Genomic DNA, 26,571 nt, shown 5'->3' on the forward strand with positions numbered 1-26,571 from the left:
CTGAGAGGTGGAAAAAGAGGGCTGAGGTTTGACTGCTGGCAAGAGGAAAGAAACAGAGGCAATGAGGCTACATAACTCTTTTCCTTTAAGAAGTTTTGCTGAAAAGAAACCAATGATTTGGAGTGATAGCTGTAGAGGAAACACGGATAGAAACAGTTATTTTTTAAAGGTTGCCAGCGTTGTCGCACGCTCGCGGGCTGATGGGAGTGGAAGGGGTGCAGAGGGGGAACGGGAGGATGCGAGAGAGGGAGGGGATGGGACCAGCGTCTGCGGGAGGACAAAGCAGTTCTCTGCTGTTTCAATTGCTCAGGGAAATAAGAAGCAAGATCATCGGCTGAGGGAGAGACTGTAGGGGGGCACCTCTGGAGGTCTGCGGAGCAAAGAAAGAAAGGGTTTTCTCCTCAGACTGTGGATGAGAATCAATGAGCAACCTGGGAGGACTGCTGGGCTGCGCTCAGGGCGCCCTCGGACCTGTGCTCCTCAGCTCAAAGGGGACCAGTCAGCACCTGCGTGCGCTGTTCTCCAGCAAACAGTCTTATACTAGGAGAGGAGGAGAGAGCGAAAGGCGGTGGGGCTGGAGATGAGGGTGAGCGAAGCGCGTCCAGTGATGGGCCGTGGGATGTGAGTGAGACAAAGCGTGGACGTGGGGTGGGGGCAGGTGGACAGTGACTGCATGGTAAATGTGTGATGCATCCAACTACAGAAACCTCAGAAAGGACATACTGTAACAGTAATGAAATCTGAGTATGCATGATAGATTATAGTGTTCTGTCGGTGTTAATTTTCTGAGTTTCATAATTATATTGTGGCGATAACACGCTGAGGTATTTAGTGGCACAGGTACGAGAGGTCTCCAGCTGACTCTCGAATGACTCCCCCCAAAATAAACATTATCTATAAATATACACAGTATAAGACAAAAGTGGGGAACGATGGTCACCAATGTAAACAATTGGTGAATTAGGGTAAAAGGCACCTAAAGGCTTATGGGGGGGTGCATGCTTGTTCTATTGTTGTAACCACTCTGTAAGCTTAAAATTACATAAAATAGTTACAAAAACAATGACAACACAACACCACAGCAGCAGAACCAGGCTACTATGCCTCTTCTTCTTAAAAGGAGGCAAACCTGAACTTGAATAATCCAAAATAAAAAAAGAATTTTAAAAAACCCTTGAGAAACCTAAAGCTCTAGCCAGGCTGACTGCTTCTCCTCCGTGTACTAGCTGGGTCTCTTCCAGACCCCTGACTCCTCAGACTGAACCACAGCCTGTCATCCACCCTGCACAGCCATCCTGCCCCAGCCTGGCCCCAATTGTCACCACTCACTGATCAGGTCCCACCTGGTCCTGTGTTTGAGGATAAAGTTCTCATCATTGAACTTCTTGCCCCCAGTGCCACTGTGGTTCGTGAAATCGTCGCCCTGGCACATGAACTGGAGATGATGTGGTGGAAGCTGCTCCCCTTGAAGCCACAGCCCTTCTCGAGGGTGCACAGGCAACGGAAATTCTCTGGGTTTGAGAAAGAGCAAAGTGCTGAAGTAAAAAAATTTCTAACTGGATAGTTAACACTCTAGCTCTCAGAATCTAAAAAAATACATGTTATGTTTATTTGAGTTAAACGTTTAGTGTGAGACTGGCACACAAACAGACTGAATAGACCGGACAACAGAACAGACAGTCCAGATGCAGACCCAGGAACATGTGGAAATTCAGTATTTCACAGACGTTGGCATCTTAATATCACCAGGGCAAAGACAGACATTTTACAAACTGGTGTGGAAACAAATTAATAAGCATTTAAAAGAGGTGAAATTGGACCCACACCTCATCCCATTGCAAGAATAAATTCCAAATGGATCATATATCTAAATGTAAAGAAAAAAATTATAAGTATTAAGAGTTGTTCGAGATCAATTTCCAATTGACTTCTTTCATACAAATCCCCATGAGTCTGTTTCCCAGAAAAACTAACCTAAAATAGCCAAAAACTGAAAATAAAATCAAGTAGCAGTAACATATTTAAGAAAACGTGAAATACAAAAACTGTCAATAAATAGTAGTTACCTCTAGGAGATGGGCTGCAGATAGTGAGGGGAAAAAAATTTGACTTTTAATTTACAACCTTAAGAATAATAACTTTCCAGGAAAAATCTGGCAGAGATCTCCTTAACCAAGCGATCCAAGTTAACATCACAAATATTGGAAGTGGCATCAAGCACCTCTTTACATGATGCACTAACAAAGAAACAACATTCTTCTGTGGTATTCCTGCCAAAATACATAATCTAAATCTAATCATGAGGAAGTATCAAAGACAAATGGAAAAACAATCTTAAAACAACTTGCTTGTCCTCTTCAAAGATGTCAAGATCAAGAAAGACAATGAAAAACTGAGAGACTAAATAGACTTGATCACTAAATGCAATGTGTGAATCCCTATCAAGAAAGAAAAATTGATAACACTACTATAAAGGACAATATTGCAGTGACTGATGAAATCTGAATATGGCCTGGAGGTTAGCTAAGTGTTGTACTGATGTTAAATTTCCTGATTTTGACAGTTGTACTATGATCATGTAAGGGAATAATCTTGTTTTCAGGAAATACACTGAATTGTTTAGGAGTCAAGGGATATAATGTCTTCGACTTCCTCTCAACTGGTATAGGTTGGAAAAAAATATGTAAATAAATAAAATAATAAAGTACAGGAGGCAAAAAGTAAATTAATAAATGGGTAAAGGACATATGACAGTTCCTAGTACTAGTCTTACAGAATTATTTTATGTATCTGTTTGAAAATATATCAAAACAAAATTAACACCAAAAAAAGCCAATAAAACCAAACCAGAAGGTAATTTAAACAATCAATAACTTTCAACTGCTTATTCTTTCTAATGGTCCTAATAAGCCTTTATAGAGCTTCAAAAATTCCTGCTTTGCCCTATTTGTTACTAGATGCTGGGATCCAAGATGCCTCAAATAGACCCAGGTAGAAAGAGTGTCAAGGGCCCAGGATTCCACGTAGCTTCCTCCCCAGCTTGCTCAGCCACCAGCTTCCTGGCCCACCTGACTGGAGTCCTGCTCACCTGCTGTCTAGGGGCAACGTCTGAACGCAGGAGCACGTGGATACAGCCGGTTGGCTTGTTCTCAATCTTGATGTCCATGTACACCTGAGGATTCAACTGGGCCTTTTTTGCAGTGGGCTCTCCCTAGGCGTGGAAGACACCATTAGTTTAGAGAGGACTCCTTGAGTCCCTGAGTAGGACAGCGAGTACTCTTCTGAGCATGCGCCCAGAGCCCAACTGCAGTGAGCAGGCTGGAGCGAAGTGCTGACAGGGAAGGCCTTGGGCCCTGATGGGGCTGCAGAAGAAAGAGGCCATGGCCACAGCACCCAGCTAGACATCTAGAGACCTCTGTACTGCCCAACTTGAGCCCCGCCCCGCAGGCATGTTATCTCATCACACTCACCCTCAGACACCTGGGCTTGTTTCAACCTGCTCTGCAGTCAAAGAACATTTTCCTGGCCCACAATACAAAACTCTCAACAGCTGCAGACTCCAGCACAAGCCACTCACCTTAGTCCAGTTAAATGGACCCATAACCTTCTTCCTCTGTGCCTAACCCTACACAGTCATAGATTGGCTGAAATGGAAGAGAAGTGAGTGGGCTTCCTGTTTGGGCCTAAGTGCTCAGAAAACAATGGAGGAGGTTAGGCTTTGCTTTGTGCTCCAAGTAGACAAGGCTAAATAACACATTCAATACAAATCCTCCCATTTATTTGATATGGAAAACTCTATTGACTCTGACCTCTCTGTGGTGTGGATAGGTCAACATATAGGTACTGAACTATCAGACCAAGCACTAGGTTTATTAAGCAAAAAGATATGGTTCCTACCCCTGGTGAATTGGCTATCCAGTGGGGGAGGGTGGCCACAACTGTGAGAGGCACACAGATCCTAGACCAATACGGCCTTGCTTCAAATCTCAGCTCCACCACTTATAAACTGTGTAAGGTTCAACAAGTTATTTGACCTCGCTGCGCTCCAGTTTTGTCTCCTAGAATTGGGAATAATAATAGTACTTATCTTAAAAGATTCTCAATAGTATTAAATATTTGCAAAGCACTTAGAACAGTGCCTGGCATTTGAGCAATAAACATTTACTCAATAAGTAATGTCAAAACAATGCAGCAAATGCTAGGATAGAGGGTACTCCAGAAGCTCAGAGGCCATGGAAGCCCAAAAGAGGCCCTATCTCACTGAGATGGAGGGTTCTCAAAAGTTCCCTGGAGAAGGTAGCAACTGAGCTCAGTTATGAAAGATGAGTAGGAACTATACAGATAAAAAAGCTGGGAAGGACATGTGAAGTAAAGGAACTGCTTATGCAAAAATATGAAGATTTATAGGTAATGACAAATTCTTGTTTCCTAGAATATAAAATGGGATACAATGTAGAGATGAGCAGGGTCAGAACATGGGGAGCCTTTCTTTCATGATGGAGCATGGACTCAATCCTATAGATGAAGGGTCCCTAGAATACTTGAGAGCGGTATCATCAGATCTGTGCTCAGGACAGGAAGGCAAGGCCTGGGGCAGGGAGACCAGTTAGGAAGCTACTGTCATTATTCACGGGAGGGATGAGAGAAGTTAAGCCAAGAAAATGTGGCAGGAACAAAACAGGAGAGTAGAGATTCAGTAAGACTTAAAAGATAAAATTAGCAGGCTATAGCAATGTATTAGGCATGAAATATGAGGGGGTCTAAGACAACACTGAGATTTCTAGTTTGGGTGACTATGTGGAAACAGAAAAATTAACTAAGATCAGGCACACAGGAAGACCAGAGTGAAAGGAAAGAGAAAATTTACTTGGGATATGCTTTATTTATGATGACTGAGACATTCAGGCAGAAATATGTGACTCAGGAGAGAGATGTAAGGGTTAGGACTAGAGACCAGGAAATCATCAGAATACTGAATGATTGTGATAACCACAGACAGGGGACAAAAGTGGCTGAAACTGCACAAAAACAGTGTGGCGAAAAGGGCTGAGGAAGGAAAACAGAGAAACACAACTGTTCGGGAGAAAGGAGGAGTCCCTGAATTATCCCAAGAAGTAAAAGTCAGTGTATCAAAATGCAGAAGAAAGTTCTGAGGCAGGGAGGACCTGCACCTGGATGCAGCCTGAGGGGAGGGGCCTCCCCGGAATCAGGGCAGCAAAAGGAAGACAGTGAGCCTGGTGCCAAGGTCTTCAGTAAGGGAGCGGGAAAGATGAGAAGGATGGCGGATGCCAGTGATAAGGGTCACTCACTGTCCTTTCTCATCTCAGACATCCCCTCAGTAGCAATCACAAATCCCCAAGCACACCTAGAGCCCTACACGGGTGAGAAACCCAAAGCTTTTCCATTAAATTCACCCAACGTCACCCACAAGAGAAGTGCCCTGGGTGGCTGTGCCAGCCTCTCCTCTTGAAGCACAGCCTCCAATCTTACCTTCTGTGTTTCTGCTCTGGGAAGCTCTGACCTTTTTTCTTCTTTACTCTCTTCTAGTCTTCCCAGAAAAATTCTTCAACAACTCGCTATCTGACTAAACTGAAGGGAAAGAATCAAAAGAATGTAAGAGATTCAAGCTATCATCCAGCTAATGAGCTATGTCCAGTTCTTTGCAGCTTTGGTCAGCAAAGCAGACACACTAAATGGCTCTCACAGGCTACAGTTAGCTCTTAGGAACTCCCAGGGCAGGGAGAGTTCTCACTGGGAAATGTCAAACCTTCAAGTCCAGGTCTTAGCAGAGGTGGATGAGATAAGGAGGACTAAGTGAAGCTAAAAGGTAAGTCCCAGGCCTTGTCAAGGTGGAAAGGGCACCAAGTGAAGAGGGAGGCACCTAGTTTCAGAGTGACAGTGTGAGAAAGACTCGCCTGGCTATTGCTGGCTTGAAGATGGGAGCGGCTGAAAGCCAAGGGATGTGGTTGGTGTCTAGAATCTGGAAAAGGCAAACAGCATCTCCCCTAGAGCCTCCACAAGGAACACAGCCCTACTGACACCTTGATTTTAGCTCAGAGAGAACCTACTTTGAACTTTTGGTGCCTAGAACTGTAAGATAACACATTTGTATTGTGTAATCCACCAAATTTGTGCTGATTTGTCACAGCAGCAATAGAAATTCAAATCATTTCCTTTTGAAGCATCCAACCTGTCATACTCCTCAGTTATTAGTGGATTTAACTTTACAAGAGCGTCACTTTTCAATGGACTAGAGCCAATGACAGCAGTTTTCCATAATCCCTTTCAGGCACTTCATGAAACCTTGCCTCTTATGTGAGATTTACAATTTTACCTTGCAATTAATTTATACTCTATTTGCAGTATTTGCCCTAGACTAAAGGTCAACATACTTTCTGAATAGGTTTAGACAGTAAATTTTTAAGCTTTGTGGGCTACATACAGCCTCTGCTGCAGTCTTTTTTCCCACAACCCTTTAAAAATATAAGAACCAGTTAGCTCATAGGTCACACAAAAACAGCTGCAGGATGGATTTGGCCCATGGACTGTAGTTTCCTGATCTCTGACGTAGATATAAAACAGTCAGGGAGAGACTAGCTAATAAAGATGGTTGATAATTATAAAAATGTTAAATAGGGAGGATGTCTGAATAAGAATTAATTTCATATGTGGCCAGTGGATAGTGAATACTTTCAAATAATGACAACTTTTGCTTCCTATAGAACTTTGAAACTGTGGACACTGGAAACACAGTGTGTGTGCATGATGGTCCTGTGTACTGCAAAGTAGCACCAAATAACAACTTTAGTAAAAAGCAAAGATTAGCAGACATACCGTGTTGTCGATTGCAGCTGCAGCATCCTGCCAAAAGAAAACAAGGGAAAGGTTCATGTTTGCAGTTTAATTTGCAGTTCAACTCTTCTTGTAGTTAGTTTAGCATTTAAATAAAAACTCAGTAGCACAAGCACAGGAAAAGATACATTTTCCCTTCCTTCCTGCATAGATTATATGTACATATTTAACAAAGAATATGTACTAACTACTAGTTAGAACTGCTGGTATGCGATGTGTGCCCAGGTTATAGAGACAGAGGAAACACACAGGGGACAGGAACTAGCAATGCCAGGTCAGAAGGCTCTGTAGGACCTGTCTTCCACATGTTGACTTCATGAGGGGAACTTTCAGCCAGGCCTGGTAGGCCTTCCTTCAATTAGAATTTCCTGTCTCTTGGCAACTGTCACCACCAAGTCGTTATAGAGGGTTGAATAGTGTCCCCCTAATTTTACATCTACCCAAGCCTCAGAATGGGATCCTATTTAGAAATAGGGTCTTTGCAGGCATAATTAGTTAAGAGGAGGTCATACTGGATTAGGGTGGGCCCTAAATCCAATGAGTGGTGTCTTTACAAGAAGAAGACACACATACATGCAGGAAATAAGGCCATGTGAACAGGGGCAGAGACTGGAGTGATGCAGTTACAATCCAAGGAACGCCAAGGATTGGCAGGAGCCACCAGAAACCAGGAAAGATTCTACTCAGAGCCTTCAAACAGAGCATGGCCCTGCCGATACCTTGATTTTGGACTTCTAGCCTCCAGAGCTGCGTGAATAAATTTCTGTTGTTTTAATCCACCCAAATGAAGAGTGGCACCTTTTCTAACCAAAGACAACAGCAACACTCACTAGTCAAATACTAAACAGGGAAAATTTCTTCTGCCAACTGAAATTCAACAGAAGCAAATCCTTGGTCCTTTTCTACATATATAGGCAATAGGGAGAAACATGCCATATCTGGATGTCGTTTAAAAATTAAAAATGTAATTTTTAGATTTTTCTTGGTTTAGTTAACAAAGCTTCCAGAAATAGTAAAGATATCTTGTTTAAGTCAATATACCTAAACAGTGACTATATTTTTAAACTTTGTAGTATCCAATTCTACCACAACAGAATTTAAGCCTTAAGTTACTTTCCAAGCATTCTGATAACCTTAGTTTACAAAACTTACAGAAAGCAGAAAAAGTTGTTCATCTAGCAATTTTTCATTCCAATTGAGCATTAACCATCCAGAGCACTGACCTCACAATTCAGGTAACTACTAAAAAGGGAGCGCAGTGCTTGTCTTCAGAAAAAGTTATTTTAGTTGGGAGAGAACAAGAGCAATAGGAGTTACTAATTTCTAGAACTAGAGGTAGAAGGGCACCCCCAAAGCCAGTCTTACCGTTTTATTTTAGAACTGAAGAACTTAGGGCTCAGAGAGTTTAAGTGTCACACACAAAGTGGCTAGAACTCCTATCTTAAAAAATAACAACCAAGGATCAAATAGAAACATGTATTCTATCTGGGATACCAACTGAAGGAAAACTCACCCAAGTGAGCAGCGGCCAAGACTCCACTGTTGAGGATGAGCTTTCCTGCTGCCCTCTGCTATTTAAAATTACAGCTGGCAAGACAGGAAGTCTGGTCAGCAGATACGGTGGGGGTACAGCTACCAAGCAGGTGGTATGAAACAACACTCAGATTTTTTAAGATTTTCCTAAGACTATCTTCTTATTGATTCTTACTACAGAGTTTATATATTAAATGATCAGAAATCGAAACCCCCAAATAGTTCCTACGTGGAGAAAGCCTTTCCTCAAAACCAACAAACTGTCAATCTCTGTAAATTTCTGCCCAATCATACCACCATCCTGGTGTTGTTGTCCTCAGAACAATCGTTTTCCATCACCAAGATCCCACTGATGCTGACCTACAGAGACATTATCCTGAATTTCATTACATACCAAATATACACAGTGCACAACTTAACATTTTTTTTTTCAAGTTCCTTCCCTGGCATTAGGAATCTGAACATGAGACACTGAAAAAAAAGACTGACCTGTTTTACAATCCAGTGGAATTTGAGTATCTGTGATGTCTCCAAAAGGAATAAAAGCAGCACGAAGAACTTTGTCATCCAATTCTGCAAGTCAACCTGCAAAGACACCAAGCAACTTCTGAACTAATGTCCTCTGTACTCTTGGTAATGCTGCTACAACAATATTAGCAAGACAGCCACAGGGAAGAAAAGGAGCGGTCCTTACAGTTTTTCAGGTATACAAAATTACTTCTCCTCATCCCTCTTTAGACCTACATCTAGCACCAGATCACTATGACAGCTTCCTAAATATGGGCTCACCACCTCGTTTCTCTCACTCCTATATCCAGCCACTAGAATGATTCCATCAAAGTGCAAACCTGATTACATCACTATCCTGCTTAATATTCCCAAAGGCTCACCAATGCCCACAAATTCCTTAGCATGGCATGTTAAGACCTTCGTAATCTGACCACCTCTCTAGCCTCCTTTTCCCTCACTGTTCCAGCACAAACTATTTGCATCAAGTGCTAGACCACTTCGCCCTTCTGGGCTTTTTGCACTTGCAGCTCTCCATTCAGGCAACAGCTTTGCTCCCATTTTGGATGCCTCCCTACCTCCTGATATTTCACAGCCAGCTCTGGCCTCAGTGCCTCCAGGATGCTTGCCCTCACCTTTCCAGATGTATTGGTCTTTCCCTGAAAGCCCTGGCCTGACCCTCTTCAATTTTATGACTATCAGTCATACAATTACATCGTAGCGTTCGCCAACCCCCACGGTGAGGCTGCTTCCGTAACTCTCCAGCTATTCTGGGAATACCTTCATCTAAGGAGTCAGGTCTGCGAAATTTATGGAATAAATGGAAATTAAAGTTTGGGATGCAGTCCGAGGTCACAATAACAATTATCACTACTTTTCTAGGTACGAGGTCAGAGGGAAAAGGGCTCTCGGCAGCGCTAGGACCGCGAAGCCGATAGGTCGCGAGCGCCGTTCCCAGGCTGAGGGGGTAAAGCCCCAAAAGAGACCGGCCTGGGACGCTGCGTACTACCTAGGGCCACCCTCAAACTCAATTCAATCGAGGCCACGCCAGTGTAGCCCCCATACCGGGTCTTCCACGTAGAGCACCTCTTGGAGGCAGCCATCTTGCCCCCACGGCTCTTCCGCCGGAAGCCAGCACCCGCGCCCCGCCCTCTTGCCGGCTAGCGCAGATGCTGCCGCATGAGACCAGGTCCTGCTAGTTACAGCCGCGGTAACCATGGTCATCAGGAAATGGGGTGGGGATCAATGTAGATTGCGCCTTTACATTAGTTAAGGGGAGCCCTCTTAAAAGTAGGTACATTCCAAGCCAAGGGACTGCGGAAGGACCTGCAGAAGGACTGCCTGCCAAGCTCAAGGAAGGAGAAAAGGAAGTGTTCCTGGAGGACAGGGAGGGCAAGTAGACTGGTTGACCTTAGCCAGGTTATGGTCAATTTGAAGACTAAAGGAACCACAAAACACTTAGGACTTCAGCACTTGTTTGCTTTCGTCACTCAGACCTATCTCCCAAGCCTTCCACAACCTGCCAAAAGAAACTAGTTGTAGAATCTGGGCAATTGGACCTCCTGATCTGTATGTAGGACAAATTGTCCTGAAGATAGAGGGGACTGACAACCCTCCACCAACACATCAAGGAGGGATGGGCCAAGTTCTGCATATCTCATCATACATCCAGAAATGTGCCAACTCTGCATTAGACCGAAGGTCTGCTGTGATCAGACTCCTGTTCCATTAAGTTAAATGGTGGCTGATATACATGTTCTAATAAAATGCTTGCTTATAACTGTCAGGAAAGGATGCTAGGTTATACAGAACTTCATTTGATCCTATTTACATTTTAAAATTACTTCCAGTGAGAAGAGATTTCTAGGATAAAACTGTGTGGTCAGAGTAAAACAGATAAGACAGAGGCAGTTTTATGGAGATTTTTTCTTTATTGAGAAACTTAAGACTTGGGTACATCAAATAAAACCAATTTGGCAGGGGTGGAATCAAGACCCACGATAGAAAAAAAAAGTTAACACTGTCTGGGTCACAGCAGAACCCAGAGGATATATTCTTTTAATTGAAAAATTCTAGGTGCTTCATAATTGACCTTTTGATACAAAATGACCTATTAAATTTGCAATTTGTGGTTCTTGGTGTTGAGGTCCATAGGACAAGCTAGGAAGTCTTCAAACCTTGAGCTGAATTCCATGAGGGGTTATTTGGCTTTAGAATCCTGAAAAGAAAAGCACCAATACAAATAATCAAAAGAACCTCAGAGATTCACTGAAATCTCTGGATGATAAAAGAAGGTATTGTAGAGCAGGGTTTCTCAACCTCAGGGCTGACATTCTGGCCGAGATAAAATTCTGTTGAGGCCGTCTCCTGTGCAGTGTAGATAAAGTGTTTAGCAGCATCCCTGGCCTCTCCTCACTAGATGCCAGTGACACATCACCAGTTGTGAGAACCCAGAATGTCTCCTGACATTGGCAGATGTCCTGAGGGAGCACTCCTGGTTTAGAACCACTGATTTTGAGGTTAGCTATGGTCTGTAAGGGCCCACCCCTCAACCTTCCAGGCCATTTTGTACTCAATACATCTAGTTTTACAATTCTCTTGCTTAAAATTCCAAATGACAGTCCAAGAGGCCATTGCTATGCCAAGTCAACTCAAACCTCAATGGTAGTTCTAGCCCTTACCACACATACTTTTCCCTTTGCCTCTGCTCACTTGGTTCTCTCCCCATCTGAAGGCACCTGCTCGTCTTTGTCAGAGGTCTTAGCTTAGCTTCACTCACCCAGTCCCGTGCAGATAGGGGCCATGGTTCCCAAGCCCAGAAGTCAACTGGAACACACCCTGTAACTGGTCAAGTGTGTGTCTGTCTCTCCCACTCTGACACCAAGTCCTGTGACCACTGTGTTCCCAGAGCTAAGCAGTGGCTGACCTCACCAATCTCAAGCCAAACCAGGAAGATGCTCATAGAAATGCAGCTGTGGGATGTTTACGACATTGGTATATGTCATCATTCCAGAACAAAAAAGGTGATTGTTGAGAAGTATGCTTATAACCATCAAGAAAGGAAAAGCCATACAGAACTCCTAACTACATGCTCTTTATTGAGAAAACTGTTGTTTGTTCCTTGTAATTCACAATCTGTACTTTTCTCCTTATTAACTCATTCAGATGACAGAAAAAAACCCAAGTGACAGCCTGCCCAAGTTATCAGGTTAAAAGGCAGAAACATGGCTTTACACATTGTCCCTAATCTTTACACACTGTCCACATATCAAAACCATTGCAGAAAACAAAAATAGCCAGACATACGGTTTTTCCTTGTCTAAGAGGTAGCAGCAGCAACAGCGCCCACCTTCTGGGCAGCTTCTTTCTTGGCATGATGAGCCTGTAGAACCGCCACAGCTTCATCCACCTGTGAGAAATCTCTAGGTGGTCAGTGACAACTAAGAAGAGCCCCTCCACCCCTTCTCCTGGTGATCACTTTCACAAATACCCATACTACAGTAGCCCGTTCTCTCTGCAATTCCTAGGGGTCCGAGGCTATCTGTCATCCTCCCCCTGAACTTAAGTCACAGGGTCCGAGGACCAATTGGCTCACCTTGGAGCGGAGAGACTCGGGGGACTCTAGCATGTGCAGCAGCTCGGAGTTGTCAATCTCCAACAGCATTCCTGTAATCTTTCCAGCCAAATTTGAATGCATGGTTTGGATGAGTGGGAACAAACGTTCTCCTGTGGGAAGATACTTAAGTAAAAACCAGGTCTAATCTCAGTAAAGAATGGACACTAGTGTCCAGGTCAGTACCAGGCTCTGGCCCCTTTCACAAGCACATAGGTCACTCACCCAGCATCTGCTTCTGTTCTTGGGGGGGTGCTGCAGCCAGCATGGAGGCGGTCAGAGGCTCCTGGCCCTGCACATGGACTGCAGGCTGAGGTGCCTGGGAACCAGGAGAGGCAGTGGGTTAGCATGAAGTAAAGGAAACTTAACAGTGGTCAAGAGGCTGACCATTCGACATCTGAAACTCTGTGTGAAAGAGACAGAGGTCTGTAATTGCCATCAAGGAACTAACTGCAGTGTTAAGGGATGGACAAGGTGAGGTGAGGGACACACTGGTGTGGGCATAAAACAGCCAATTACAATAACAGCACGCAATTAAAGGGAAGAGAAACAAACAATAAAACCTAAAATGCTTATAATTTACCCAAGGTTACCCAAGAATTCGAAACCTTGTTAATAAATAAGGTATAGAGGACATCTGTATGTGTAGCCTTTTCCTGAAAATTAGTTTTCCTCTAGGGTGAATTCCCTAGAGGAAAAAGGTGTGATTATCAAACAATTTATAATTACACCCTACATCATCTTTACTGTAGCAAATATTATATCAGATGCTTGAGAACCTCAACATGCAATGTCAATGCTAGTCATAGTCCTAAAAGTAGAGCCTTGTATGCAAAAAATATTTCACATAGCAAGTTTTGGGAAATATCAAACTTGGCATGGAGCAGGAGGAAGCAGCTCATGGATTGATCACAAGGCTGAGTGTGGCTACTCCACGCAAAGTGCTACTAAGCTTTTCAACAAACTAGTTGCACCGTGGCTTGCCTGGGAGGCATAGCTCCAGAGATAGCAGGTTCCAGCTTAGAAAATCTGCTATCTGGTTCCAACTCCTCGACCCCAACTCAACACCTCTAAAGCTGAACTTTTCTGAAAGATAAAGTTCTTTCCTGCCTTAATGTACTTATCACCTTGAAGAGCAGCTAAGGATCAACTAAGCCAGTGGAGGTGAGAGTGAAATGAAAGCTCGAAGAGCTATATGAGCACATGTATATTGTAAAAAGGAGAGCAGGAATCATTGGACATCTCTTCTGGGGCATTCCTGAGTGACCTGCTACTGGGAAGAACACTTGCAAGCCTTCTCTCCCACTAGAGCTCCTCAAAGGCAGTGTCATTACACAGGACACAACACCCTGACACAGAGCAGCCACTTAATACCTGTTGATGGAATCAAAGCAAGGCATCTTTTAAATAGTGTGGCAACTGGGGAAATCCTTTTAGTGTTCTGTGTGGTGGACCTCACCTGCAAAGGCTGTATGGCAGGGTGAGGGCTGCGGACACTGGAGGCATACTTGTAAGGTGCAACAGCCCGAGGAGCAGCAGTGGCCACAGCAGTACGAGGTGCTAAGTTCTGCACCGCTGTAGGAACACCTTAGGAAAAGAACAAGTAAAATTAAAGCCCATCAGTCTGGGCAAAGACCCGTCAAATCCCATCTTTCCCCATTCTGTGTGCATCCAATACCACCTCCAGACTGGCAGCTGTCAGTCAGCCCTTGCTGGGCGGCACCAGCCCCACCAAAGTCCATAGCCAAGCGGTCCGGGCACTCAGACCCTACAACAGACCAGCAAATGCACATCAGTGTTGGCAGCAGATGTCCAACTGGCCACGTCCCACGGAAGAAGAAATTCCAAAGCATGTTCACACAACACATCACACATAGGGCCTCTACAGCTACTTTCAAGGAACAGCCAACAGATAACATACAACTTTCCACCTCTCAGAATACAGAACATAGTCTGAAAAAATAAAAAACATTTCCTTAACTTTTCCAAATCCATCCAAAAGAATGGGCTGCCTCTGTAGTCACACAGCTAAGAGAGTTCTACAATAAACCTCTTTCACACGTGTCGCCGATGAGCAAAGACTCTTAAAAGTAGCCAACACTCCTAGAATGTTATTTCTTTGCCCCTTAAGTACCTACCTAAGCACACAGCTAAGATTACAGAACCAGGGCTAGAAGATGAGCCCAGCAAAGTGACCAACCCTGGGCAAAGCCTAGTTATCCTGACTCCCTCCTCCCCAGGCCACACTTCTCAAGGCCATTTTGCTCACCGACTCTCTGAGCGGTAGTAGGGAGGCCACGAGAGGCCGGAGCATTACCAGTTGGAGCCAGATGGCGAAGAGTTGGACGAGGCCCAGACTGGCGTATAGCACTTGGCATTCCTTGGAAGCCTGGTGAAAGACAAAAATTGCACATCACTGATGAAGGATGTGGGTCAGAACCTAGGCTGCACCTCAGAGGGAGCAAGGAGAGGCAGGGGAGGCCAGGGTAGATATATTCTGGGTGATCAAATCCCTGTTCCCCACCACCTACCTTGAGGTCTCCCACCTTGCTGCCAGCGTGGATTAGGCCTCATCTGTGCTAACTGGTTAGGTGTATAATATGGAGGTCTTCCCTGAGCCTGTAAGAAAGAGCACCCAAGCCTCTTCATTTTAAGGATCTGAGTCTACACTACAGAAATACTTCAACTCACTACCAGGCCCTGGCTAATTATTTGGGGGAAATCAGTGGGGATTCTTTACCATTGCCTGTGTATGTGACCACGAATAAGTCTTTCTTCATTTTACCTTAAGGACCCTTACTCTGACATTCTAGAATTCTGATATCCTATAACCCCTCTCCCAACGACTGCAGACTACACAAGCTGTTGTGAGTGGGCAAGCTCCAAAGAGCCATGAACTTATAGCAGACCCACCTGTGGAACTGCTGGCACAAAGTAGCCGCCAGCTGCAGGCTGGAATTGATTTAAGATGGCATTGGCAGGGAGTGCTCTCATTCCGGCCACCCGCTGCATATATTGGTTGGTCAGGTGAGCCTTTCGTTCTTCCTTCCTCTGGGCCAGGGCAACATACAGTGGCTTGGAGCCCACGATGCGTCCATTCATCTCAGTGACCGCTTTGGTTGCCTCTTCAGGAGATGAGAAGCAGACAAAGCCAAACCCTTTGCTTCTCCCATCCTCCAGCATTACCTACAAAAAGAGACCAGCTTCTTAAGAAAAAGGTGTTCTATGTTGGGGCAGCTATGAAGAGCCAGAAAACCTAGGTTCTGCTGCAAGAATCACCATTTCTAGAAGAGGGGTTCTCAGCCCCGTCCCAGCATGTACCCCAGGCCAATTAAGTCATAGCTCTCTAAGGGTAGGACCTAGGTATTTTGTTAGATACCCAGGTGACTCTAACGTTCCCAAACACAAGTCTACAGCCATGCCACCCTGAATGTGCCTGATCTTATCTGATCTCGGAAGCTAAGCATGGTTGGGCTTGGTTAGTACTTGGATGGGAAACCACCTAGGAAGACTAGGTGCTGTAGGTGTTTAAAAAAAAAAAAAAAGTTCCCGAACACTATGACATGGCTAATGGTTAATCCAAGAACCCAAAGATGTTTCCTGATACCTAGCAGTATAGCTACATCTAGGTACCCACAAGAGAGCTGAACAGTATTATCAAGCAATTTAACTGCAGAACAATTTCTGCCTAAGGCTTTAGTAAATAAAACTTTAATAAGCTCTTAGCACAATTAGAATATGCTTTTAAAATACCACAGGAGTTAAAACCAATGACTGCCATCATTAATTCAATGGAAATAACAGAGCAGAAAAATGACCAACTGGGAGACAGTTGGATTCTAGACCCAGCTCTGCAAATTCCTCCTGAACAAATCACTTAACTTGCCTTCTCTGAGCCTCAATGTTGTGCTATACACTAAGGTAAATAGCTACAAAGCCTGTCTACTGGTTTGGGTACTCCTTTTCTAGATAGTTGGTTGTTCACAAATAGCTCTTTTTCTCAACTGAAAATGTTATTTACTGCTTTCCCTGGCCTACCTCTTCAGAAGCATTGATAGCAATATATGACTGTGTTCTTGGCGCCATTGTTTGTCTTAGCTCACTGCCTGGAGAGCCTACTGAAGTGGAGGACATGGAAGTAAAGATGTGTATCAAACCAACAACTCTCTACCAATGAGGTGAGCCAATAAAGTACGTGTGTGTCACCTTGATCTTAAAAATGATACCTGTGAAATTTCAAGATATGGTTTTTTTGTCCTCTTCTTACGAATGCCAACTTGACTTCTGTGCTGATAAGCAAGGAGAAACTAGCATTCCTTGCACTGATGGAAGCCCATCAAGGGGGTGATAAGAAAGGGCAAGAAACTAGAAACACCCCCCGGGAACCTCTGATCAATTCCCTGATACCCTGATGCTGCTGCTTCCAGGCTGAGAGTGACTTAAGCTAAGGGCCAGGGCACCGTCACCTAGTCTTTACTGAACCAGCTGGCCTCCCCCCTCATCACCTAAAGGACTTTGTGACATCTACTGCACCTCTGCTGAGCAGGACTAGTGTCTGCATCAAGCTATGACCCAAAACTTTCAGATGCCATCAGTTCTCATCACACTCTCAAAGAGCCAAGGACACATAGTACACTATCCTCATGTAATCAGTATTCTCTTGCTCAAGGACCAAAATTCCTTGACTTTAAAATCCTCAAAATACCTTTGTTCAGGGATAAAGTGTGGCAGAGTTGTAGAGACAGGCCCCAAGACAAATGGAAAATAACCCGTCTGGATTTCCTCTGCTCTTACTGTTGCACCATCTGTCCCCACACCAGCACAAAGCAGCAAAGAATGGGAAAGATTCAGGTGCAGAGAGGGACCGGGTCAGATTCGTCTCCGTATTACGGTGCTTGGGAGACAGCACAGTAACGACCCAATGAATTCTCATTCTGCAGAACATACGTTCAAATGGGTAATTAAACGCCAGGAGGAATTTGCTAGATTAATGTGGTAGCTGCTCTCAAAAATGAACATAATTTAGATGCTATTCCTTCAATGAAACAAATGCCAATAAACTGCTAAAAGATTATACAACTTCTGCTTTCAATCTAAGAACCTCAATACAAAATACCTTAGCACTAGTGATAGATCCAAAAGGAGAAAACTCTTTCCTTAACTTCTCATCATCAATGGTGTCATCCAAGTTCTTAATGTAGAGATTCACCCCCTGCAGCAGAAGGATCACTGTTAGTTGCACTTCTATACCCCCACATATTCCCTAAGACAGTGGTTCCCAAAATGTGGTCCCCAGACAAGCAGCATCAGTATCTTTGAGTACTTGATTGAAATGTAAATTCTCAGGCCAGAATCCAAACCTAATGAATCAAAAACCCTGAAGCCCAGCAATCTGGGTTTTAACAAGCCATGCAGGGGATTCTGATGCAGGCTTGAAGTTGAGAAACTACTGCCCCTCAGATTCTGATAGGAGCATCAAATCCATTCACACGCTATTATCACCTTTCCTCATAGATGGTCTGGCTGACCACTCACCCCAGCAGAACTCCTCTTGCCACCATTCCAAACAAAGGGGTATCATTTAAGTTAAAAAAAAAAAAAAAAATCCACATAATTAAGAACAGATTGAGGATTCAAGATCGGAGTCCCTAAATGAACAAAATTAATCTCTCTGGTTTTCGTTCTAGAATTTCTACTGCACCTGTTAAGCATATCATTTTAAATCTGACAATTCTGGGAGAAATGAGAGGAAGAACTGGCTCCAAAACGCCAAAGAGTAAGCCTGCTAAACATTAAGGGTGCTTTGCCGCATTTCACAGTAAATCCCACTCGCAGGCTGGGCCAAAACCACCTCTCACCTGATATCGACTAATTCTCTCTTGTTTCAGCTGTTCAAATTTCCGTTTTAACTCGGCCTGCCGTTCCACTTTTTTTTGTGCACGGCCTACAAAAATGACTTTCCCACTGATTTCTTTTCCATTCATCTCTTCGACAGCCTAAAGAGGAAATAAGTATCTTTAAAACAAAACACGGTGGCAGGGGCCTTGCTCTGGAGGTCTGCATGTCCCACCTAAGAGTCCAAGAAAGAAATCTTCCCTACAGGGCTAAAAACTAACTTCACTCTGTCTCTGAAGTCAGCTAAGCAAATTCACACTTCCTCATCAGTAAAGTGGGGTTAATATTTAAATGGATTATTGGTCCAAATAATATAGGGAAATAATAGTTGTATAAATACAAGCATGGTAGGCAAGAGCCTAGCTCGATAATCTGGATATCACTAGATTTATCAAGTTCTTTTGTGGGCATTAAGTGATATATATTGAGGGCTTAGCACAATGCTTCACCCACAAGTAGCTGTTGACCTGTTAACAAATCAACAACTCTCTGGCTCTTAGTTCCCTCACCTATGAATGGGAACAAATACCTGTCTTATGCTCAACCTATAAGGCTGAACAGCTAAAGTGACAGGTATGTGCTAAGTGTTTTGAAAACAGTAAACTAGTATGTTAACATGTAAAACCCCTTAAGAAAATAATTCTAGAGTATAGTAATTGTGCATCACTACTAGATACTCAGATATTTCCAGCTCCATGTTGTGTTAGCAAGGCTGTCCCCACACTCTGGGGCCACTTCCTACGAATATTTCCCAGCCTTCATTGTACTCTCACCTTATTGGCATCCTCGTGTTTTTCGTAACTCACAAAGCCAAAGCCTTTGGATTTCCCACTGGGATCTCTCATCACCTTGACACTTAAGGTCTTACCTATTACCAAAGGACAGAACTATTAGAACACCATCTCTACCACAGCTCAAGGAGAGAAAGCTTCTCCAGGGGCCCACAGGAGCAACCTCTTGCTGAACCCAGATGAATTTTTAAGAAAGAGGCAACATGCCTGACCTTCTAATTCTGACCACACTGTTGAGATGGCCTTGGGGCTTGAATGAGGTGGATAAAGCCAAGAGCAGAGGCTTGGAGTCTAATCTTATCTATCCTATGACCTTTGTTGTGCAAGGTATTTTACTTATGAGTCTAAGTGCTCTCATCCCTTAAGTAAAAACAGATGAATTCCATCCAGGTCGGGTGGACTGTGAAAGTGGACACACAGGGCAAAGGACCTGCCTTACCAAACTGGCTGAACAGCTCCTTCAGACTCTCATCATCCACTTCTTCTCCAAAGTTTTTGATATACACATTGGTGAATTCCTTGGCTTTGGCTCCAAGCTCGGCTTCCCGCTCTTTCCGAGACTTGAATCTGCCCACAAACCTAAAAAGAAACCATAAAAAAGTGATCACTCTAAGGAAAAAAAAACATGATTTCCGGGGGCCCAAAAGAATGCAGGTTAAGGGCTGACAGGATAAGTTAAAACACATGAATCCCCACCCAACCACCAAGAGAGCAAGCTCAGAGATGCCCAACTCCCCACAGAAAGAGAAAGAGGCAGGACTGTCCTGCAGGGACCAGTCCCAGGGTTCCCGGCTCAGACCAGGGCTACTCCTACCACATCACACTGCCTTCGTGAAGAAACCTGAAGACCATGTTTTTAATACGTTCATTTCTGTGCATCTATGTAAATGCATAGAAAAGGTCTGGAAGGATACAAACCAAACTGTTAACAGTGGTTAATCCTAGGAGTGAAATTGTTGGAATTAACTGCCTTTAATTTTTCACTTTATTCATTTTGGTGTAGTTTACACTTATTAGGAAAATGTATCCATACATTGAGAATCTTTAGCTTTCTTTCTAGTGCTATCTTTGGAAGAATTGACCACTGGACACATACACATTATCAATCCAACCCATCCCCTGGTCTGTTCGACAACACAAAAGACAAATAAATGATTTTTGCTTGTTATAGCCAAGACTTACTGTCCCTTCTCTCCCTGCATAGTTTAGCTAAGATCCCCTCCTCCATTCTGCAATACTCACACTAAAGCAACAAGGTCTATTATGAACAGTATCTTCTACAATGGGACAAGATTTTTCATTGTAATCAGATTATTGGTGAGCCAGCCTTGTATCAGAAGGCCACTGAGTCATAAGTTAGCCAAATGGAGATCTGGGGACAATCTGGCATCAATCCCTAGCGAGTGACCCCATGGACAGACTTGAGTCACAGAAAGGCCAAGGTCACATAGCTAGTATACAGCTCCTGGTCAGTCCAGGGCCCTCTCCACTCTGCCGCTGGCCAAGACCCCTGCTCAGAGTGGGCTTAGAGCTGTCTTCCAGCCAGCCCTGGTTGCCAATGCTCACAAAACCCACAGTTGGATGCTTTTAAGGGATAGGCAGCAGGCAGGCCATGGCTTGGGCAGGAAGCCCACCTTGGCGAGTCAAAAGGGCTGCCACAGCTCGGCAGGGAGACTCACCAGCCCTGGAGTGGAGAGGTAGGAGCAGGCCACACTTGGGCCGAGAGAACCAGTAGCCGCCTTGTGTGTGCCAGTTAATACCGAGGTGGGACCATGGCTGGCTCATGCGATGGCTGTTGCTCCGGACTGGGACACTCACACTTTGCGGTCATTGAGGAGCATGCCGTTCATCTTCTCAATGGCCTTGTCGGCAGCCTCTTGGGTCTCGAAGTGGACAAAGGCGTAACCCTTAGAGCCGTTCTCATCACACACCACCTGTCAAATACAAGGCAGGCCACTTTAGTGTCACTGGGAAGCTCCAAAGATTGGAGAACCATGTGGTCTCCTACTCTGGGTCTCCTGCATCTGAGGCCTCTAGCACACCCATGGTCAAACAGCAAGAGACTACAGCAGGTCAGGTTTCCCTAACACTCAACACAGCACAGGTACCCAGTAATGTTTCATTTACAAATGGTAGCCCGCTACTGGGCTCTTTCTATTCCAAATGTTTTCTTATTAAAAAACATTGGGATCTGCTGCAGAAAGACAAACCATTTTCTAAGCCCACACAGATTTTAGTCTAGTGTGGAGTCAGACATGTGAATGATCACCACACAAGTTGTACAAAAGTCTATACGTGAACAGGTAAATGGAGAAAGAAGAGGATGAATTTATGCTTCTAAAATGACTATGTACAGCTTCCTGGAAACCAGAGTCCCTGTTCTGGTCCTCTCTGCCCTACCCCCATCCCCAAAGAGAAACCTTTTACTGCTTTCCAAAGTTAAACGACAGGAAGGCTATTTCAGGCAGAAGAAAGAACAAACAAAGACATAAAAGCACCTGCTGGTTATGCTGAATTGTGGCACGAGATTACATATAGGGAACTTTTAGGTTTTCAGAGCCATTTCTAGCATTTTGAAAATTGCTATAGCCTGCCACCCAATTCCAAGGCCATTTCCCATTTAGTATTTATTTTGTTTTCAGGATGCAATAATTGATCTGATGAAATCATTTAATCAATGTTTACCTTGCAGGACAGAATGTTTCCAAAAGCAGAAAAAGTATCATAAAGTGCCTTGTTATCTATAGATTTGTCCAAGTTTTTGATGAAGACATTCCCCACACCAGATTTTCTCAAAGAGGGATCCCTCTGAGACCACATGATGCGGATTGGCTTTCCCTTAATCACATCAAAGTTCATGGTATCCAAGGCCCGTTCAGCTGCAAGAGAAACACATTTCAGTCAAGGATCTAAAACGTCACCTATGACTGCCACCATCCCAGAACAGGTAACTCCAGGACTTTTCAAGGTAATCACTCTGATAAAAGGGAACTCAAAATTAAAAGGCATCAGATTTCTCTAGTCTATGTTGCTACTAAGGGTAGAATAAGTTCTAGCCAATTATGAGATTTCATGGCAGAAGTCTCATCCCCACTAAGGGGATTAGACTAAATCATCTAAATGGCTTTATGGCACCAGGATCAAATGATAATTCAGTGGTGAGGTATGTGTTCCAAGACCTCCAGTGGATGCCTAAAACCGAGGATAGTACCAAACCTTATATATACTATGCTTTTTCCTATGCATAATACATGACGAAATTTTTTTAGGCACAGTAAGCGATTAACAATAAAATGGACAATCACAATACACTGCAATGAAAGTTCTAAGAATGAGGTCTGTCTTAAAATATCTTATTATACTGTACTTAAAGAAAAACTTAAAGTATTTTATGGCTTCTCTTTGGCATATCTGAATTGCTCGCATCACTACTCTTGCACTTTGGGGCCATTACTAAGTAAAATAAGGGTTACTCAAACACAAGCACTGCATACCCCCAGTAGATCCAATCTGATAACTGAGACACCTAAGTGACTAACTGGCAGGTAGTATATAGAGCATGGATATGCTAGACAAAGGATGACTCGTCCCAGGCAGGATGGCACAAGATTTCATTACGTTACTCAGAATGGCACACGATTTTAAACTATGAATTATTTCTAGAACTTTCCATTTAATATTTTCGGACTACAGTTGGCTGCGAGTAACTGAAACTGCAAAAAGCAAAACAAGCAAGAGGGGCAAGAGGGGACTACTGTACCTCCTATGTGACTAAGCTTTTTTAAATCATTTATAAAAAGACACTACAGCCTATCTATGTCATGGTGGAATGGGTGAAAACCATTTTATAAAATGAACAAACATGTTCAGGTGTCTAAGAGGTACAGCTAACTAGTGATTTAAAAACTAATACCAGATTTTCTGATTCTTTTTTTCAGTAAGGTATTGCATCAAAATTATCAACTAGCTCTCATCCGTCTATGAGACAAATGACAAAACATGTGAGCAACTGATAGGGAAAAATGTGCAATCCCTGAATTCAGCCCAGTTTTATATCTTCAATTTGAGAATAAAAATTGACTCAGACAAAAAAGTCTCAATCACCAAAATGATAAATACTAATGGTCACACACAGAAACGTTCTTAGCATTATCAAAGAAAAACGCAACACCTTTCTACTTAAGTAGACAGTGCAGGTAGGCTCTGCACCTGGTTTCCAGATCTTCTGAACCCTTAATCCGATTTCTAAGGAATTCCAGGACTTTGAATGCTGTGCCCAACCAAGTTTTCCACCCAAGCGCCTTGGTTCCTTAGGTTCCCATGTGTGTACCGTGGAGACCATTTAAAGGACAAGAAGCGAAAATGTATCATCATCTGCTGGCCAGAACACTTCCCATCACTGGTAGTAACAAGGACCCAGAGCTGGTGGCCACTTTCCCTTTTGCGATGTTTTTTCTTTCTCCCAGAATGTGCTCCATCAAGGGATGGGGTTGGGGCATTTCCAGCCTCAAGACACCATCCCACCTAAAAGAGGGACTAAATTCCCTAATTGCCCTTCTACAAGCTTAGCTGCCCAGCCAGCCAAGGGAGTATCTTCTTTTCACTCATTTCCAACTACCTTTCCCACCTTCCTCAAGTGGGCTGGCTCCTCAGTGTGGGAGGGGAGGTCAGGAAAAGGGAGACAGGGCAGATTCAAGTCAGGAAAAGTCCAGGCACAGAAGAGTTTGCTTGTGAAGGCCAGCTGAAAGCTAAAGTCTGGAACCCCAAACTGTTTCATTAATTAGTAGCGAAGGAACCCATTTCAACACAGCTCCTCTTCTATTTCCAGACAGCGCTGCAGAGAGCAAGTCAGAGCTTAGTCTGACAAATCTGGTTGCACTTATTTATAGCAAGGAAAGGTCCTACAGAGGTATGTGTTGGCACACACACTGACCAATGGCTTCTGCTACTATCTCTAAGTGACAAGACTTTTGTTCAGAAGAGTCAAGAAAGAAGACAAAAGCCAATGTACCCACTGCCCCCCATAAAAAGGTCACACTCAGCTACCTTCTTTGTGCCCTGTGGCCAGACACAAGTCAGCTCAGAGTACACTGAACTGGTGGGGAGCACTGCCTTGTGTCCCATGTCTCTCAACAAGTTGAATTCTCTGGTCTCAGCTGCATCCTGGGCAAGTGATATTCTCTGTGCTTCACGGACAGTTAACAAAGTGGGGACAAAAATAGAGACCTGGAGATCCTTTGCCACAGAATGACTTGTTTCTCCCAGTAATGATCTCCACAGTTGTTCCTTTTTAATCTGGAGTCACGTGCAGCTCCTGATTAGGTTTCCTCTGGCCTCACTCCTGCCACGCCTGCAGCATACCTCGCCACTCCAAACTAAGGCCCAATTTGGGCTTGCAGAACACTACACTAGTAGTCTCAGCTTAGCCTCCAACCTTTTACAGTTTCTTTTCCTTCTCAGGAGTCTTTTCTTCAGATGGGATGGTTTTCACCAGTGGAAAGCACTGTTCACAGGTGAGACAATAATACCTACCAGCCCAGCAGATTTCCAAGCCTCACTTCCCCAGACTACCTGGAGAACATTCTCCACAGCCCAGGGTTTTGTCCAGAGAACAAATCATCCCACTGGCAAACACACAGACCAGGGAGCTAGCTGGCCTGGCACAAGCTGCTTTTGTGGTGTTAACATAAGTGCCTGCTCAAGTTTAATGTACAGAAATGTTTCTCTGTTTCCTACCTGCCCTGAAAGACCCCTTATCAGCACCAAGTCAAACAGACTCAGTCCAGAGTAAAGATAGGGAACAGGGCAGCAGCTTTGCAATGTAAAATTTTTGCAGGAATTGTTTCAATTGTCCTGCCTTTCTGGCAGGCCTGTAAGGGGCATGAACCCACTCCCACTGACCAGCAAGTGTCTCTAACAACCCAGCCCCATTGAAGCAAGACCATATATACCATGAAATGACAGAAACTTCCCTCTGAAACCGTTTTACCGCCTCCATGGGCTCCAACCCCACTGCCACCACTGATTAGCCCAAGGTCACCCAGTTAGCAAGTGGTGGAAGCAAGACTGAAACTCTGGTCATCTGATGCCAGGATCCCGTGTCCTCAACCCCTGCATCCTGTTCCCTACTATGGCTTCTGTGGCAACGTGCTGTCATGATGCCGTCCATGGTGGGTAGGGACCTGCAGAGAGGATGACTCCTAGGGCCCATGGGATTTTGTAGACACAGCTCTACTCACCATCAGCAGGCTGCTGGAAGTTGACGTAGGCATAACCCAGGGAGCGGCGGGTGATCATATCGCGGCAGACCCGGATGGACAGAACAGGCCCAGCAGGACTGAACTTTTCATACAGCATGGCCTCGGTGACGTCCGAGTGCAGGTCACCCACGTACAGGGAGGCCATGGGGTAGCTGCTGGCTGCAGCGTTCATCTCCCCAGCCCCCACTACCCCAAGCCCCGCCAGGAGGACTTCTTACAGGAACCACACAGGACAAAAAGGGCTCTTCTCGGAGCCGGGCCCGGGCCGCGGCTCACAGGTGGCAGAGTGAAGCTGAGAGAAGCTGGAGTAGGCTCAGAGACAGGAGCGGGCAGAGGAGTTCAGGGACAGCTCGTTCGAGACTGCAAGACTGCAGACAAAAGGCTCTCAAAAACAATATGGCCCTCCCTGGGAGTCTGTAATTTTCAGCTGTCCTGGTCTGAAGCTCCAAATTAAAAAAAAAAAAAATTAAAATGAATACTCCCCTCCAAATTATAAAAATTCTTCAAGCGGCAACCAAACGGTGCCCACGCGGCCTCCAGGACACGCGTTTCTTTATAAATATAGGCCTCGGGCTCCTGGCGGTTTAAGATTACAGCAGCCAAGGGAAGAGGGAAACAAAATATTTGTCAGTGCCGACTCGGCGAGCCCCGGGGCTGAGCGCGCAGCCGCCTCCACGCCGGGCCGCGAAGGGCAGCGCGGACACGTGGTGCGCGGGGAGGCCGGCGCGGGGGGCGGGGGCGCGGGGCTGCCACGCGGCGCGGACGGGTGGCCGGAGTGGAGGCGCGTGGACGCGGGCGGCTCACCACCGGACCGACGGACAGGGGCCGAAAGACGCCCAGGTGCGACAGCGGGGACAGCGGGTGCGGGCAGGCCGGAAGCGTGCAAAAGTGACTTCCCTGCGGGTTCTCCAGAGGAGGATTAGCTTTTTCTTTCTCTCTTTTCCTTTTTTTTTCAGATTTTAAAGCGTTTTCGGGTTTTTTTTTAATCTTTTTCTCTTTTTTTCTTCAGGCTACTGAGCCCGAAAGCAGCAGAAGCTGCGGCGACCCGGGGCGGAGAGAGGCGGCTGGGGGAGCCACCGCTCCATTTATACCCGCCCGCCCCGGGCGCTGCTGGTCGAAG

General features: G+C 44.7%; 1 protein-coding gene, 1 non-coding gene and 1 pseudogene across 15 annotated transcripts; 1 reads left to right on the plus strand and 2 right to left on the minus strand.

The window, feature by feature from the left end:
- Positions 1–1,373: 1,373 nt before the first annotated feature.
- Positions 1,374–26,571, minus strand: PABPC4 (poly(A) binding protein cytoplasmic 4). Of its 14 annotated transcripts, XR_004954396.1 has the most exons (21): positions 25,431–26,570; positions 21,877–22,070; positions 21,010–21,125; positions 19,631–19,770; positions 19,174–19,268; positions 18,364–18,501; positions 17,622–17,717; positions 15,419–15,691; positions 15,037–15,124; positions 14,775–14,894; positions 14,187–14,273; positions 13,965–14,092; positions 12,731–12,824; positions 12,488–12,618; positions 12,242–12,301; positions 8,875–8,970; positions 8,680–8,745; positions 8,366–8,439; positions 6,835–6,861; positions 5,491–5,589; positions 3,199–3,211 (listed from the first exon to the last, which is right to left on the minus strand). XR_004954396.1 is itself a non-coding variant. In XM_016140095.2 (19 exons), exons 1-19 carry the CDS (start codon positions 25,621–25,623, stop codon positions 1,374–1,376), a joined length of 2,337 nt encoding a protein of 778 aa, XP_015995581.2. In that variant the 5' UTR covers positions 25,624–26,571. The 14 variants fall into 14 exon arrangements, 6 of the variants coding, with proteins under 6 accessions (XP_015995581.2, XP_015995593.1, XP_015995592.1 ...); XR_004954400.1 differs by having other exon boundaries at positions 8,366–8,745; positions 14,823–14,894; positions 15,052–15,124; positions 25,431–26,571; XR_004954397.1 differs by having other exon boundaries at positions 8,366–8,745; positions 15,052–15,124.
- LOC118606138 lies at positions 15,914–16,032 on the plus strand (annotated as a pseudogene).
- LOC118606499 lies at positions 17,226–17,360 on the minus strand. Its single transcript, XR_004952463.1, has one exon. It is a non-coding gene; the product is annotated as a small nucleolar RNA SNORA55 (small nucleolar RNA).

This window comes from Rousettus aegyptiacus, unplaced genomic scaffold (genome assembly GCF_014176215.1).
Source record: "Rousettus aegyptiacus isolate mRouAeg1 unplaced genomic scaffold, mRouAeg1.p scaffold_m13_p_1, whole genome shotgun sequence".
In the NCBI taxonomy this organism is placed as follows: domain Eukaryota; kingdom Metazoa; phylum Chordata; class Mammalia; order Chiroptera; family Pteropodidae; genus Rousettus; species Rousettus aegyptiacus.